General features: G+C 38.6%; 1 protein-coding gene across 1 annotated transcript; it reads right to left on the bottom strand.

Moving 5' to 3' along the window:
* Nucleotides 1–1,876: 1,876 nt before the first annotated feature.
* Nucleotides 1,877–13,878, bottom strand: HEMGN (hemogen). Its single transcript, XM_027963903.3, has 4 exons — nt 13,661–13,878; nt 11,718–11,811; nt 5,738–6,801; nt 1,877–3,092 (listed from the first exon to the last, which is right to left on the bottom strand). The coding sequence occupies exons 1-4, from the start codon at nt 13,737–13,739 to the stop codon at nt 2,986–2,988; spliced, it is 1,344 nt and encodes a 447-aa protein (XP_027819704.2). The 5' UTR covers nt 13,740–13,878; the 3' UTR covers nt 1,877–2,985.
* Nucleotides 13,879–14,241: the final 363 nt, after the last annotated feature.

Here is a 14,241-nt window from a genome sequence, read left to right as displayed (position 1 = left end):
TGAGAACAAGTTGATGAAGGTTTATGCATAAAGATACTGGAAATAATAAGCAACCTACTCATCCAACGCATGATGCTAATTTTTAAATAAAAAGAATATGTATATACAGTTATCACATAGCGAGATGACGGGATGTTAAGAAAACGTTAATACTTCTTGAGTAGTGGGAATACACAGATGGTCGTTTATACTTCTCTGTATGCTCCCAATTTTTCCATAATAAAAAGGATGTTTAGTCAGAAAAGAAACCCAAATAAACCTCGTTTCAAATCTAATGGATGTGTAGCTCTACACCAGACTAGGTAGAGATAAGAAGTGGGGACTATTCCTTGTGCTCCATACCTCACGAGAACTGAAGTGAGAATGAAACTGAGTCAACGGCCATATACATTGGGATTGTAGTGGTTGTTTGGGGGAAGCTCTAAAAAGTTGAGGGCCTACAAGAATCAGTTTTCAGCACCTGCAATACCAGTTACCCCTGCAGCGCTAGCCTGGCCTCTCACGTGTGTGCGTGTGTTAGTCGCTCAGTTGTGTCCGACTCTGTGACCTCATGGACTGTAGCCCGACAGGCTCTTCTGCCTATGGAATTCTCCAGGCAAGAATGCTGGAGTGGGTAGCCATTCCCTTCTCTAGGTCATCTTCCCCACCCAGGTACTGAACCCAGGTCTCCTGCATTGCAGGCAGATTCTTAACCATCTAAGCCACCAAGGCCTCTTACCTACTTACTTGTAACCTCGTCTCCCACCTGTATATTTATAAAGTTTCTCTGTATACTTAATTCTGCTTCTGAGTTTTTTATCCTATTTTTTCTTGGGCTAGGGGAGGGAGAGAGACATATTGCTTGCAAAACAAATTATTCAAGATCGTAAAACTCCACAGATTTAAAAGTTTAACAACCATGAAAAGCTGATCCTAAACATGTTCATTTGTCATTAACTAATAGACCACCATCAGAAAATAACCATCAGAAGGAGTCAAAGATTTAAAGAGAGGATTGTGGGTTTTAAAACAAAAACTTTTAAAAGTGATAAAGTTCATAACCCTACATGTCCTCTGATAGGTTTTTTCCACGTGAAATTTGAAAAAGAATACCTTTATTCTGTTTTCATGAGGGAACAGTTCTGGGCAGCTATGAAACAAAAGTAAGTTGAGAACTGTTGAGCTCTTTGCACGATGTAAAACTGGGGCCGTAATGGCTGCAATTTTCCACTAGATGGGGGTGTTGCTAAAAGTGATAGTCGCTTTGTGGCCCAAAAGAGGTATTTGCCTTCTTGGCCTTAGATATCATATACAATGAAAGTCACGCCAAAAATACGATACCAAGTGTGACATGTTCTGAAATGCATAGCAGACTTGGAGACACTGATGAAGTAGATTGTTACTTGATTTAAAGGAAAAAGTTCTCTTTATGGAAAGCAGGAACTTAAATATGTAGCACTTTCATTATATGATTTGCAATTTTTATTACCCTGTCTAGAGGATATATGATTATATAAATAACAATTATATGTGATTATTTGTAGTTTATGATACAATCTTTTCTCTAGAGGTAGGATCTAAGAATCTGCCTTAAAAAAAAACCAAACCCTAAATGATTCAAAGTAGGTATCTGCCTACACTTTGAGAAACACTCCTCCATATAATGATTCTTTTTTTTTTTTTCTTAGTTGCAGCCCGGAGGATCTTTGTTGTGGTGTTCAGACTTAGATACCCCGTGGCATATGGGATCTTAATTCCCTGACCAGGGATCAAACTGTGTCCCCTACACTGGAAGGCGGATTCTTAGTCACTGAACCACCAGGGGTGTCCCAGTATAATGATTCTTAATCTTTCATTTGAGTGAAGGATTCTTCTGAAAATCAATTAAAGCTTTGGATCTTATCACACATCATATTAGATTTAATATCATAAGATTCATGCATTTTAAAGAACAACCATTACACCCACAATGAGAGGAGGGTAAGCCCAAGGTAGGGCTAGATGGATTCTCCCCAAACTTTAATTCTGCTATTCCACATGGACCCTGCATTAACTGTAGTACATTGCATGCAGTTCTTGAACATATCTTGAATTCACCCTTCTTTGTGTCACAAACAATAAAGCTGCTATCCTCACCTATAATACAAATCTTCTCTAACTTTCAAGGCTCCACTCGTGTAATTTTTTCAAGTCACTCTGGCAAAAACGTGAGTATTCCTTGGTTGTATCTTCTATCCAAAGAGTATTAGCATTACTCTCTTCTTTTGCAATATTTGTTTTCTGTTTTCTTCCTCCACAAGACTAGATTAAACTCCTAGTAGGTAAGGACTATGTGTTATAGGTCTTCTGCCCCTCATAGTGCTTACCATGATGCTATCCACACAGTTAAATATGTACTAATGATTTAATGTACATTTTGCACAATTACAATATTTTAAAAGTAAAAATAGAAAATCAAAATTCAAATATGCAAGTACATACATCACTCCAAAATATCTTTAAAGAAGTCCTAGAATGATAAGAATTGTTAAAATTATTAAATAACTAAAAGCTAACTTAAGCCTGCATAAAATTTTGATACTATTGTCACACTAATAATTGATCAAAGTTAACAAGAAGTCTATATACTTCCCCAAATTTTAATTGCTCAGCCTTAAAAATGGAAAAAAGGAGGGCTTGATAATTTCCCCCAAGAGCAAACATTTCTTTGATTACTTCTTAAGGGGAGTAAAACTATTAAGTTTGTTCCCACCACTGTCCTCTCCCCAGATTACATACATACACATATGTGCACACACATACACACTAGCAGAATATTGTCTATGTGGTAGAGCCTGAGAAAAAACATTAATTCTCGCTTTCAGATAGACTATATATCTATAGGCGGGGAGATACTGTTAAAATGTTAACAAGTATTGTAGAGATTTCTACCATATTTTGAGAAAATCACACGTATGATGTACTAAGATGTGTATTTTTTTGGATGACTATGATGGTTGAACATTATTAAAACAAAACATAACTATAGATGTCATTTTCTGGGTTACTCTCCTGAGGTACATTTGTAATTTCTATTATCTCTGGTTCTTCTGCTTTGGGATTTTCCTTCATTTCTGTAAAATAAAAATTAAAAAAATATGAAAATAGATTCAGTGAACGGTATTGGGACAATTGGCTATCCATTTGGAGAAAAAAAACTACCTCACACTTTGCACAGAAACAAATCTCAGATGCATTAAAGATTTCAATATTAAGATCCAATAAATGTTGTAGAAACATAGAATATTTCTTTTAATCTTAAGATTTTAAAAGCCTTTCTAAGCAGACCACAGACTAGAAGCCATAAAGAAAAAGACTGACAGGTTTGTATCATTAAAAACTAAAATCATGACAAGTTTGGGTAACTAAAAACTAACATTAATATTTTGGTCATATAGATGTCCAAACCTCTATAAACAAAGTTAAACCACAAACAACAAGAATAAAAATGTTTATGACTCAACTTATATGTAGGCAAAGATTTAATAACTATTATTTAAAGAGATTTTTAATCAAAAAGATAGATATCCAAAATATAAAATGGAGCAAGTATTCAAACAGGTGATTCTCAAAAGGAAAAACTTAAATTCATAATAATCTTAAAAGTAAGCCTGGTAGCATAGGTCATCAAAAAAAGTAGAAATTAAAACAATTAGGTTGGTTGGTCTTTAAAAATCTAGCAGATAGGTGCAGATTTTTAAAACATAATCATGTGCAGTGTTGGCAAGGGCATGGGGACTAGGCACTTACATAAATTCTTGGATTCTGTGAATTGCTACATTTGGGCTAGTCTGACTGAATGTACCCAGACTAAACGCTGGTACCCTTTGGCCCAGCAATTCAATTTCTAGGAATTTATCCAAGGAAGTAATCAGATCAACTTAAGCTTTCAGTGCCTTAGTTTCCTTTCCTATAATATAGGGACATATTATTCATCCACTAGGGTTTCTAACATTGAATAAAGTAATTCACAAAAAATGTTTAATAGAGAGATTGGCAGATAGAAAGTGCTATAATAAATTTTAAACAACTGTTACTTCCCATGATGTTCATTGAACATTGTTACAATAGTAAAACTTGGCAGTAACCTAGGTGTTCATCATTATAAGGACTGGTTGAATAAATTGCTGTATATATAACATAATACTGAACAACTGTTACAAAGATGTCATTAGGATGGCCACAATATACATGGCATGTGAAAAAAAGCAGGTTATAGAATAGAATGTTATTGTACCATCTCATTTGCTAAAACAAAAACTTAACATTGGGGGTCAGAGATAGGAAGTGGTATCATAGGGCACTTTATAGTCACTTAGATATTGCTTTAATTTATTATAATGAACATTTATAATTATCATTATAGCAATTTTATAATCAGCAAAAAGGAAGACATTTCTACTTGTTTGGCAAGATAAAGAAAAAACAAGATAAGCATTAATTGCCAAAAAGCATAAAATAATTAATTAATTGCCTGTCTTAACCTCACTGGGTTTAGAACAAAACCCTGAGAATCTGGTGCTATGTTGATTAGAGCCACGTCTCCAGCAGGGGACTCCTGTCAATACAGGTAGTGTTTCATATGTCTGCTTTTACTGTAATTTTAAAAAGGTATTTCCTCAAAACCTATATTGCTTGGAACCCAACTTAAGCCCAGGTTTTTGTTGCACTCATATTTTAGGAGAAAGAGAAAATAAGCTACCAAAGGAATTTCTTTAGAAAACAATTCCCTGGGGATAGACTGCTAGGCTCAGCCCATTTTCTACACCGAGAACAGGACTGAACAAGGAGAGCCAAGGCTCTCAGTTATGTCCCTGCTGCTGCTAAGTCACTTCAGTCGTGTCCAACTCTGTGTGACCCCATAGACGGCAGCCCACCAGGCTCCCCCATCCCTGGGATTCTCCAGGAAAGAACACTGGAGTGGGTTGCCATTTCCTTCTCCAATGCATGAAAGTGAAAAGTGAAAGGGAAGTTGCTCAGTCATGTCTGAGTCTTCGAAACCCCATGGACCGCAGCCTACCAGGCTCCTCTGTCCATGGGATTTTCCAGGCAAGAGTACTGGGGTGGGGTGCCATCACCTTCTCCATATGTCCCTGAGACAAGTAAAGTTGAATAAAGGTCACATTGCTTTTAAAATACTATGCTTTTCAGGGACAAATATTGAAATAGAAAGGTAAGCCTGTTAACTCCTATAACAACGAGTTCCCTAGTATCAGGATCCTACTTTATGTCTTTGTATCTTTCTCAGTACCTTGTACCATGAATTTACTTGCCTTTAGTTTGCCAGGAAATGTTAATTTTCTAGGAAAAAAAAAACTTTATTCACCAAGATTTTGTGTTAATATAAATGTAATTGTCCAAAACATTTTGCACATAATTGACTCTACATAGGGTTCATTTTTCTTCACCTACTAAAGCTTCCCAAAATGCATAGTATGTATAGGTACCCACTATATACACTTATAGTTTCAATTATTTTCTTTAAATTACATGGAAATATACCAAATATATATCAGTTGAATGATAAACATTTTTCACTTAAAACTGGACAAAGGCATCAAAGATACCTATTGAGATAACTGGGATAACCCAGGATTGTCACAGAAGGCTATGAATCAGTGCTCCAAGGGAGAGATGCCTATTTGGTGCTCTGATTATGAACAGGAAGCAGTTAAGAAATGGCAGTGTCACTAACTTGACCCCAGTAAGAAACCCATACCTTGAGGAAAAGTATAAACATCCTTAGCATCTTCCTGGTGTGCTTTAGGATCCTGGTCTTGGGGTCCACCTATTTCCTGGTACAGTTTGGGAAAGCATTCTTTAGGAACATCTTTGTCTTTATATGTCTTAGTAGAGAGGTCTTCAGGCCCAGGTGTTTCTTGGTAAATTTCAGGTGCACCATCTTCAGGTCCTGGTGTTTCTTGGTATATTTCAAGTGAATATTCTTCAGACCCAGGTGTTTCTTGGTACATTTCTGGGGGATATTTTTCAGGAACAGATGTTTCTTGGGTTGTTTTATGAGAGGGGGCTTTAGACACAGCAATTTCTTTATACATTTTATGAGAAAAGTCTTCAGGTTCAACTGTTTCCTGGTGTATTTCTGTAGAAAGCTCTTTAGGCACAGCCATTTCTTGCTGTGTGTTAGAAACAAAGCTTTCAGTCTCAACTATTCCTTGACCTGGTTCAGAATCGGGTTCCTCAGGCTCAGGTCTTTTCTGGTATGTTTCAAGAGTGGAGGCTTTGGGCGCATCTGGTTTGGGGTGTGCTTCAAGAGAGCGTTCCTCCAGGTCAGTTGTATCTTCAGATGTTTTCGAAGAAAGGACTTTGGCTGCAGTGGCTTCTTGGCATGTTTTAGGAGAGACGTCTTCAGGCTGAGCCATATCACGGAACATTTTGAAAGGCTGGTCTTGAAATATAGCTATTTCTTGGCACATTTTAGGAGAGAGGTCTTCAGATTCAGCCCTATCTTGGCTTATTTCAGAAGGGTGGTTTGGTACCGCTATTGCTTGGTACTCAGAAGAATTTTCCTGAAGGATAACACTTTCTTGACCTACTTCAGAAACATGTTTCTTAGGTGCAACTCTTTGTGGGGACACTGCCGGAAGGAGAGCTTTGGTCACACTCCCAGGTGGCTCGATTTCTTTCTCTTCAGGTGCTGGTGCTTTCTCCATCATTTCCCTTTCTAGTTGTGATGGAAGCTCCACCTTCATTTCTGTATTTTGTTGTCTCTTTCTGCCTCTTTCATTTCTTTTCCCTGTTCTTTGCCGCTTGTGTTTTTTCTCTCTATGGAGAAATCAGAATTACTATCAAAAATAGGGATCCAGAATTCAAATAAATGTTTGGCAGTTAACTGTTCCAGGGAGTCCAGGACTCCCACTGCCTAGTGGCGTGACTTTGAACAAGCTACTTAATCTCTCCAGGCCTCAATCTCCTTGTGTGTAAAATGAAGAAGGAGTGCTAAATGTTCTCAATTGTCCGGAGAGGAAATGACCCTTGGGACTTTTTTGTCTTTGATGACTGGTTCAATAAGCACCTTCTTAGTGAGCAGTGTGTGTGTGTGTGTGTGTGTGTGTGTGTGTGTGTGTGTGTGTGTGTGTGTGTGTTTGAGAGCGTATACTTAAACTTTGGTTATAGAAAATGTATCACTGATATTATAAATGAACAGATTGGCATTCTGTTTTACATAATAGTCTCTTTGGGTTTAGCCTGTGTGAATTCGTTTCTCTATGCCGGTGGGGAAAACTGATATGATTGTGTTGCTAAATCTGCAACGCAGCCCTGCTTCACATCTGTGAAGCCTGCAGGTGATGAGCCTGGCTTGCTCATTTAATACAGTGTCTTGTGTAAAACAGGCTAAGAGGCTGCAGTGTGAGTCAAATGAGATGTAGTATAAGCCGGGTCCAAAGCTACAAAAACATGTTCTTGAGGTAAAGCAGCTTGGTGAAAAGGTGTGAGTGGTCATATTACACGTACTTTGAACTGACAGTTTAAGATCTAGAAGATGGAAAGATATGCATGAGAACTGCAGCCAATGACAAATTGTTGCTGCTACTGCTAAGTCGCTTCAGTCGTGCCCAACTCTGTGCGACCCCATAGACAGCAGCCCATGAGGCTCCCCCGTCCCTAGGATTCTCCAGGCAAGAACACTGGAGTGGGTTGCCATTTCCTTCTCCAGTGCATGAAAGTGAAAAGTGAAAATGAAGTCGCTCAGTCGTGTCCGACTCTTAGCGACCCCATGGACTGTGGCCCACCAGGTTCTTCCGTCCATAGGCTTTTCCAGGCAAGAGTGCTGGAGTGGGGTGCCATTAGGTATTGCAAATATAACCAAATACAGAAGGCTAATACAGATGGATTGGTGGGGCGGGGGGTGGGGGGGTACTATAAATAAGCATTTCACCACTTTCTAAACTTATTGAAACTCTCTGTTCCATGCTATCTGCCCCATGGAGCCCTCTCTAACAGGCCACAGGACTGAAATGCTCTCCATGCTTACCATTCCTATAGGATTTATTATGAGGATTATGCTTAATGGAGAAACCCAAATTCTTTTAGTAAACTGGACATTCTTTCGAGATGAAACCAGAGATACACCTCTGCAGTTCTCACAGTTCATGCACACTCAAAAAATGTATACCCTATTCTACTTTTGTTGTGTCTGAAAAATTCCCATAGTTAATTTTTTTAAGACTGTCTCATCAAATTCAGTCTGAAGTCAATATTTTAAAAGTTTATATTGTAATAATATAGTTTAAAAGAAATATTAAAAATAATATAGAAGGTAGAAATAATATGATGATATGCAGGTAAAAATGATAGCTCAGCATTTTGAAGTTTAAGTCCAAGTAACCAAGGTAACAAGATAAATTATTATAAAGTCCTTATTAGCAAATTTTTAAAAGATGATGTATAAATTTTTTTAATTTAAAACATTTTTAAAAACTGATGTATGTGAATTCTTCAGGAAACACTTATTATCCTAGAAATTAAATCCTAAATAATTTGTTATGTAGATCTCTATATGAGGGAGTCTGAGTAATACACTGTTTCATGTTCTTTCTAGTAGTTTCTCAAAAGATACAAATATATCTGTGTGGTCTAAAATTTAATCTGTGCTCTTAATTATCAGCTGTGTGATCATGGGCAAGTCAAACTCTCTATGCCTCAGTTTCTTCACAGGTAAAATGGAATAAATAGTATCTGCCCAGCCTCATGTAGTTGTTGTATGAGCATGTAATAACTTACATGATGAATTGTCCAAATAGAAATCTGAACTCATATTAATATAGAATATACCATATCTATATATGGTGCTTCCTCCATGTCAGGCACTGTTTTAAGTAATTTACTTATTCTGTTATCTCACGTAATCTTCACATAAACTTATAAGGCAGATACTATTATAATCTCCATTTTGCAGATGAGAAAACTAAAGCACAGTTTTCTGAATAACTTGCCCAAGGTGAAATGGCTGGGACATGAGGGAGCTAGTCTTCATATCAAGTCATCTGACTTCAGCCACCAGGCTCTTAACCATTACACTCTGTCCTTTCTCTCCGGAACTGAGGTTTCACTGTAGTGAGAACAGCCCTCAGCAGTCTAGAAATGCATCACAACAGCAAGGCCAGCCCGCTACCAAGAGGTTCACCAAGGTTCCATCTACTCCAGTGATTTCTTCAGCCTTGGACGCCTCCTCCAACCCAATGAGCACAGAAACCCAATTCTAAGAGCATACTGAAACCAGCCTCTTCCATTTCTTGAGTCAGGGCTCAGCAACCAGCTCAAAAGGATTGATACATAAACCTAAAGACCAATTTTTAAATAAACTGTGAGAAAAGCAAAGTGACAATGCACTGTTTCTCTGTAGCAGGTACTTGCTGCTGCTGCTGCTAAGTCGCTTCAGTCGTGTCCAACTCTGTGCGACCCCATAGACGGCAGCCCACCAGGCTCCGCCATCCCTGGGTTTCTCCAGGCAAGAACACTGGAGTGGGTTGCCATTTCCTTCTTCAATGCATGAAAGTGAAAAGTGAAAGGGAAGTCGCTCAGTCATGTCCGACTCTTCGCGACCCCATGGACTGCAGCCCACCAGGCTTCTCCATCCGTGGGATTTTCCAGGCAAGAGTACTGGGGTGGGGTGCCATCACCTTCTCCAGCAGGTACTTGGGAAGCCAATAATAACCAGAAGGTTGCCTGGTGAGTATGGAATTCAGGGAGCCAACTGGGTATTCTTCAACAGAGTCACCTGTCAGAGGACCTGAGTACAGAAGTTTCCGCTACAACATATATGCATTCCTGAAAAACCTCACTTTCTGCAAAATCATGCACTAAAAGTGACAGCGCTTATGGGAAGAAAAAAATTTAGTTGGGGCAAATGAGTCAAATCCTATGCAACTGTATAACACTAGGATAAACAATAGTTGGTACAGGGGAGATAACTGGGAAAGTCCAGACAGGCAGCTTTTTCTGCAGGGAGGCTGCCTCGGGGATGGTAAAAATGCACAAAAGCACCAGTGTGAATGCAGGCTTTCAGTGCTGAGATCATGCAAATGAGGATGATGCTCTGAGCCAGCAGGGCTGCCACAGAGTTGAGCACAGGAGGAAGTGCAACCTGCTATATGAGGAGATCTCTGCAGAGCTAGTGATGTCCTTCTCTGCGGAAGGAGCCTGGATGCAGGCTGAAAAGAATCTTGTCTACACAGCAGCCAAGTTGAAGGCTTTTTCCTTTCCTGCTGAAGTTTTTAATTCTATTCCCACCATTCTGGCTTCTTTTGACTAGGAAAAATTACAAACTAACACAACTTCCACGTTAAACTGATACCACTCTCCTATTTAAGAATTATATGTGAGCTAACTGGTGTTATAGAAACACATGTTGTAGCAGAACAGACAATATTCTGTCCACAGTGAGAATAGGAACTTAAAACACCTGCATTGTATGCTTTTTAAAAAAATGATGCTTAGAAAAATGTATACCTATGTTATTTTTGCCACTGAAGGACACATTTCTCCAAAAAAGAAGAAATACATAGCTAAACCTTAATCAAAATTTTGTAAAGGGACTTCCCTGGTGATGCTGGCTAAAAATCCAACTGCCAATAACAGGGGACATGGGCTCAATCCTTGGTCTGAAAAGATTCCATATACAGACGAGCAACTAAGCCTATGCACCACAGCTATTGAGCCCTTCTAGAGGTCATGAGCCACAACTACTGAGCCCATATGTTGCAACTACTGAAGCCTGTGCACTTAGAGCCCGTGCTCTGTAACAAAAGAAATCACCTCAATGTGAAGCCTGTGCAGCACAATGAAGGGTGGCCCCTGCAACTACAGAAAGCACACATGCGCAATGAAGACCCAGCACAACCAAACAAAAAATTTTTTTTTAAAGAAGAAGAGTACTTAGATCAGTGGCACTCAACTGGGAGCAATTTTACCTCCTCTTCTCCGACCCCATGAAGCATTTGATAATGTCTGCAGGCATTTTTGGTTGTCATAACTGGGGAGGGAAAGTTCTATGGGTTTCTAGAAGCCAGTGATTCTCCTACCCACAGCTTTAGTGACCCCAGCGTTGAGAAATCCTGGCTCAGATGGATGTTGTACTGTGGCTCTTTGGGTTTCCCTTTCCTACCTCCAAGCAAGCAATACCTCCGTTTTCGTAGTTATATTCTACATGGGGCCATTAGATGCTGCCTACTGTATAGTCATGCTCATGTCTTCCCTCCCTGAGATTCCATACAGCTGACTTTGGACACAGGAACTCTCAGACTCTTCCATTACTCATTTACAGACAGTGCTTTGGTTTACTTCTTGGAGAGTTAACTATACTCATTAAAGAAGAATTTTACTAACAGAAAGCTTGGAGAACAAGCTTGGGGGTCTTCTCAATGGTATCTCCTACTCCCAACAACAATGGTTACATTACTAAAGTGGTTGAACAGCAGACCTCTCCACAATATACATGATTTCATCACCTGGTCAAAGAGAGCGGCAGTAAGACTGTTCCCATCACTTTACTAGCGGTGTGACTTTAGGCAAGAGATTTAACCTTCAGAGACTTGGTTTCTTTCTTTTTTTGGCGGGGAGATGAATATGGATAACAGCTCCCGATTTGTGGGATTGCTGGAAAGATAAACTATAGTGTATAAAAGTTCTCAGCATGCTAAGTAAGTATCAGTCCCTTCTCCCTTGCAGTGATACTATACCGAAATTGCCATTGTGAAGTTTGCTTTTCTTGTGCTTCAGCTTTTCTTTTCCTGAGTTGCTCTCTGTTTCGCAAACTCCAAGTTCCAATGACTTCTGCAGGATCAAAATGAAAGTTATGAGAGAGAGTGATGAATTACGGTGTTAACAGCAAAAGAGTCCTATAGCAAAATGATAAAATCCCCTTGAGTGTCTGAGTTTTTCTCCTACCCTTTTGAGGACAAGGACTATCTCTTATTTATCCTTGTGCCTCCTGAAGAATGCCTGGGAGCAAACATTCAGTCAACATTTTTTAAATGAAAAGATCAGTATTTGTACATAAATGTGCTATTAATTTCTTCAAAATAGTGTGCATATTGTACAAACATAAAAGCAAAGAAAAAAAACAGCCATGTTCTGCCATCCTTAACATTAAAACCTGCTTTCATTTCATTCCTTGTACTCATCTGGTGGTGGTTTAGTCGCTAAGTCATGTCCGACTCTTGCGACCCCATGGACTGTAGCCCGCCAGGCCCCTCTGTCCATGGGATTTTCCATGTATTCATCTAGCCCCTATATTAAAGTTGCAATGATTGCATACCACAGTTTTACCATTTATTAACCATCAGAAATAAATTCCATCATCTAGTCCTCATAACTATAACTCTAGTGACTACATGATATTTGATCAAGTTGATGTATTCTCATTTATCCACTCATTCCACTTACACTGAACATTTAGGTTCTTGCCAGTTTGTTTGTTTTGCTTTGTTGCTGTTGTTGCCACTGTAGATCAACTATCATAAGCATTTCACACACAGATTTTTTTTTCTTTTGTATTTTTTTCCTTTGGATGATGTTTCTCCAAGTTCTTTGGAATATTAAAGTTACAATCAACAACAGTTCTGTTGCCATCCAAGACTGTGAAAAGTTAATGGGTCTTTGATGCAGAACTTCTTAGAGCCAGTGGAATGATTTCAAATTTGCACTGGGACCTCCCAAAGTGAACATACCTCATGGACCATGACACATTTTTATTTTAGAACAGCAGTCCTTAATGGTGAACTTGGATGGGGGAAAATTATACCTGTATTTTTACCAATCTAAATGCCTATTTCCTTCAATTATGAATGTAGATAACAAACCACAGTGGTTTTAGCAGAATATGACTTTGTCACAAAAAGAAATTATGGATTTTTTTCCATATCACATTAGTTATTACAGATACCTTAGAATATCATTTATTTGAGATGAAATATTTGATTTGATACAGTGGTAATGAGATCCACTCATGGATCTTGTTATTTAATGCACCTGTCAATAAGCACATATATTATTATATCACGGTTTTTATTTTTATACTTTTATTAATATAATTGCTTCCTTTGTAATCATATGTAATTAACTTTATGTATTTAAAAAATTTAGTCTAAGAAGGTGTCTAGAGTTTCATCAGAAAGCCGAAGGGATCCATGGCATATAAAATGTTTAAATCACTGTCTTAAGGCCTAGGGTTCTGCAAAAGCAGCCAAAATGCTGCTTTAGGGTATATCCAAAGACTAAGATTAGTCAGTCAACAGAATAAACACTCATAGTTCTGGCTACTAATTGCCAGATAGCTTTCCAAAAGTTACACTATATTTGTGCTACATATATGGCTGTAGTTGTTTTACCACACCATCCATTATTGGGTATTTTCATTATCTTATATATAGAGAATTATTTATTTATTATTTAAATAATATATATAATTATTTATTTATTGTTTCCTTGTGTTTCTCCTGCTTACTAGAATCTTAGTGCTAGAAGTCAGCTCAGAAAGTTATATAGCCCCTATTCTTCCTTTCTAATACATGAATGTACCCACCCAATGATGCCCCTTTTTTGCCAGACCCATACAAAGAGGACAATAATCATAGCCCAATCCTTCCCAACAGCCACTGTCTCTTAAGGTTTCTTTCATTACCTGGAACATGGGTCTCTTCTTGACGAGGATCAGGTGTCTGATGGAGCTTTGAGAGAGATTGGTCTTTTCCCAAATCCATCTTGCTGCAGTATCTTCCTGCTTTTGGTCTGACTTCCACAAGAAGCCTTTTTTAAAATGTCAAAAGTAACTAACAGTTAAAAAACACACACATAGACGAGTTCACTTGTCACTTGACTTCCCGCCTTAAAGTTTTATCTAGTTGGACCACAGCTGTTGGCTACTTCTACTTTCTTTATCATCCTGCACAGGTGTGAGCAGGGTCGTGGCTGATGCTATGTCCTCGTCCTCCAGCACAGTGGCTAGTTACACAGGCAGCCCTGCAGCCACAGGCTAGTGTACCCCAGCTTCTGGCATGGCAGCTATTTGTCTCTGCCTGCTAAGAAGTGCTCGAGTCTGATGTTCCTTTTCACATACAGAGGTGGCATAGCATAGGAAGGAATGAAGTCTAGCACTTAACCAGCTCAATATCCTTGAACAAATCACTTCCCCTTTTTGCGATTCTTTATTTGCAAAGCAGGTAAATAATTCCTGACTTGTCCACCTCACATAGTTCTTGTGAA

Source organism: Ovis aries, chromosome 2, assembly GCF_016772045.2.
Source record: "Ovis aries strain OAR_USU_Benz2616 breed Rambouillet chromosome 2, ARS-UI_Ramb_v3.0, whole genome shotgun sequence".
NCBI lineage: Eukaryota > Metazoa > Chordata > Mammalia > Artiodactyla > Bovidae > Ovis > Ovis aries.
This window is presented reverse-complemented; position numbering and strand designations above follow the sequence as displayed.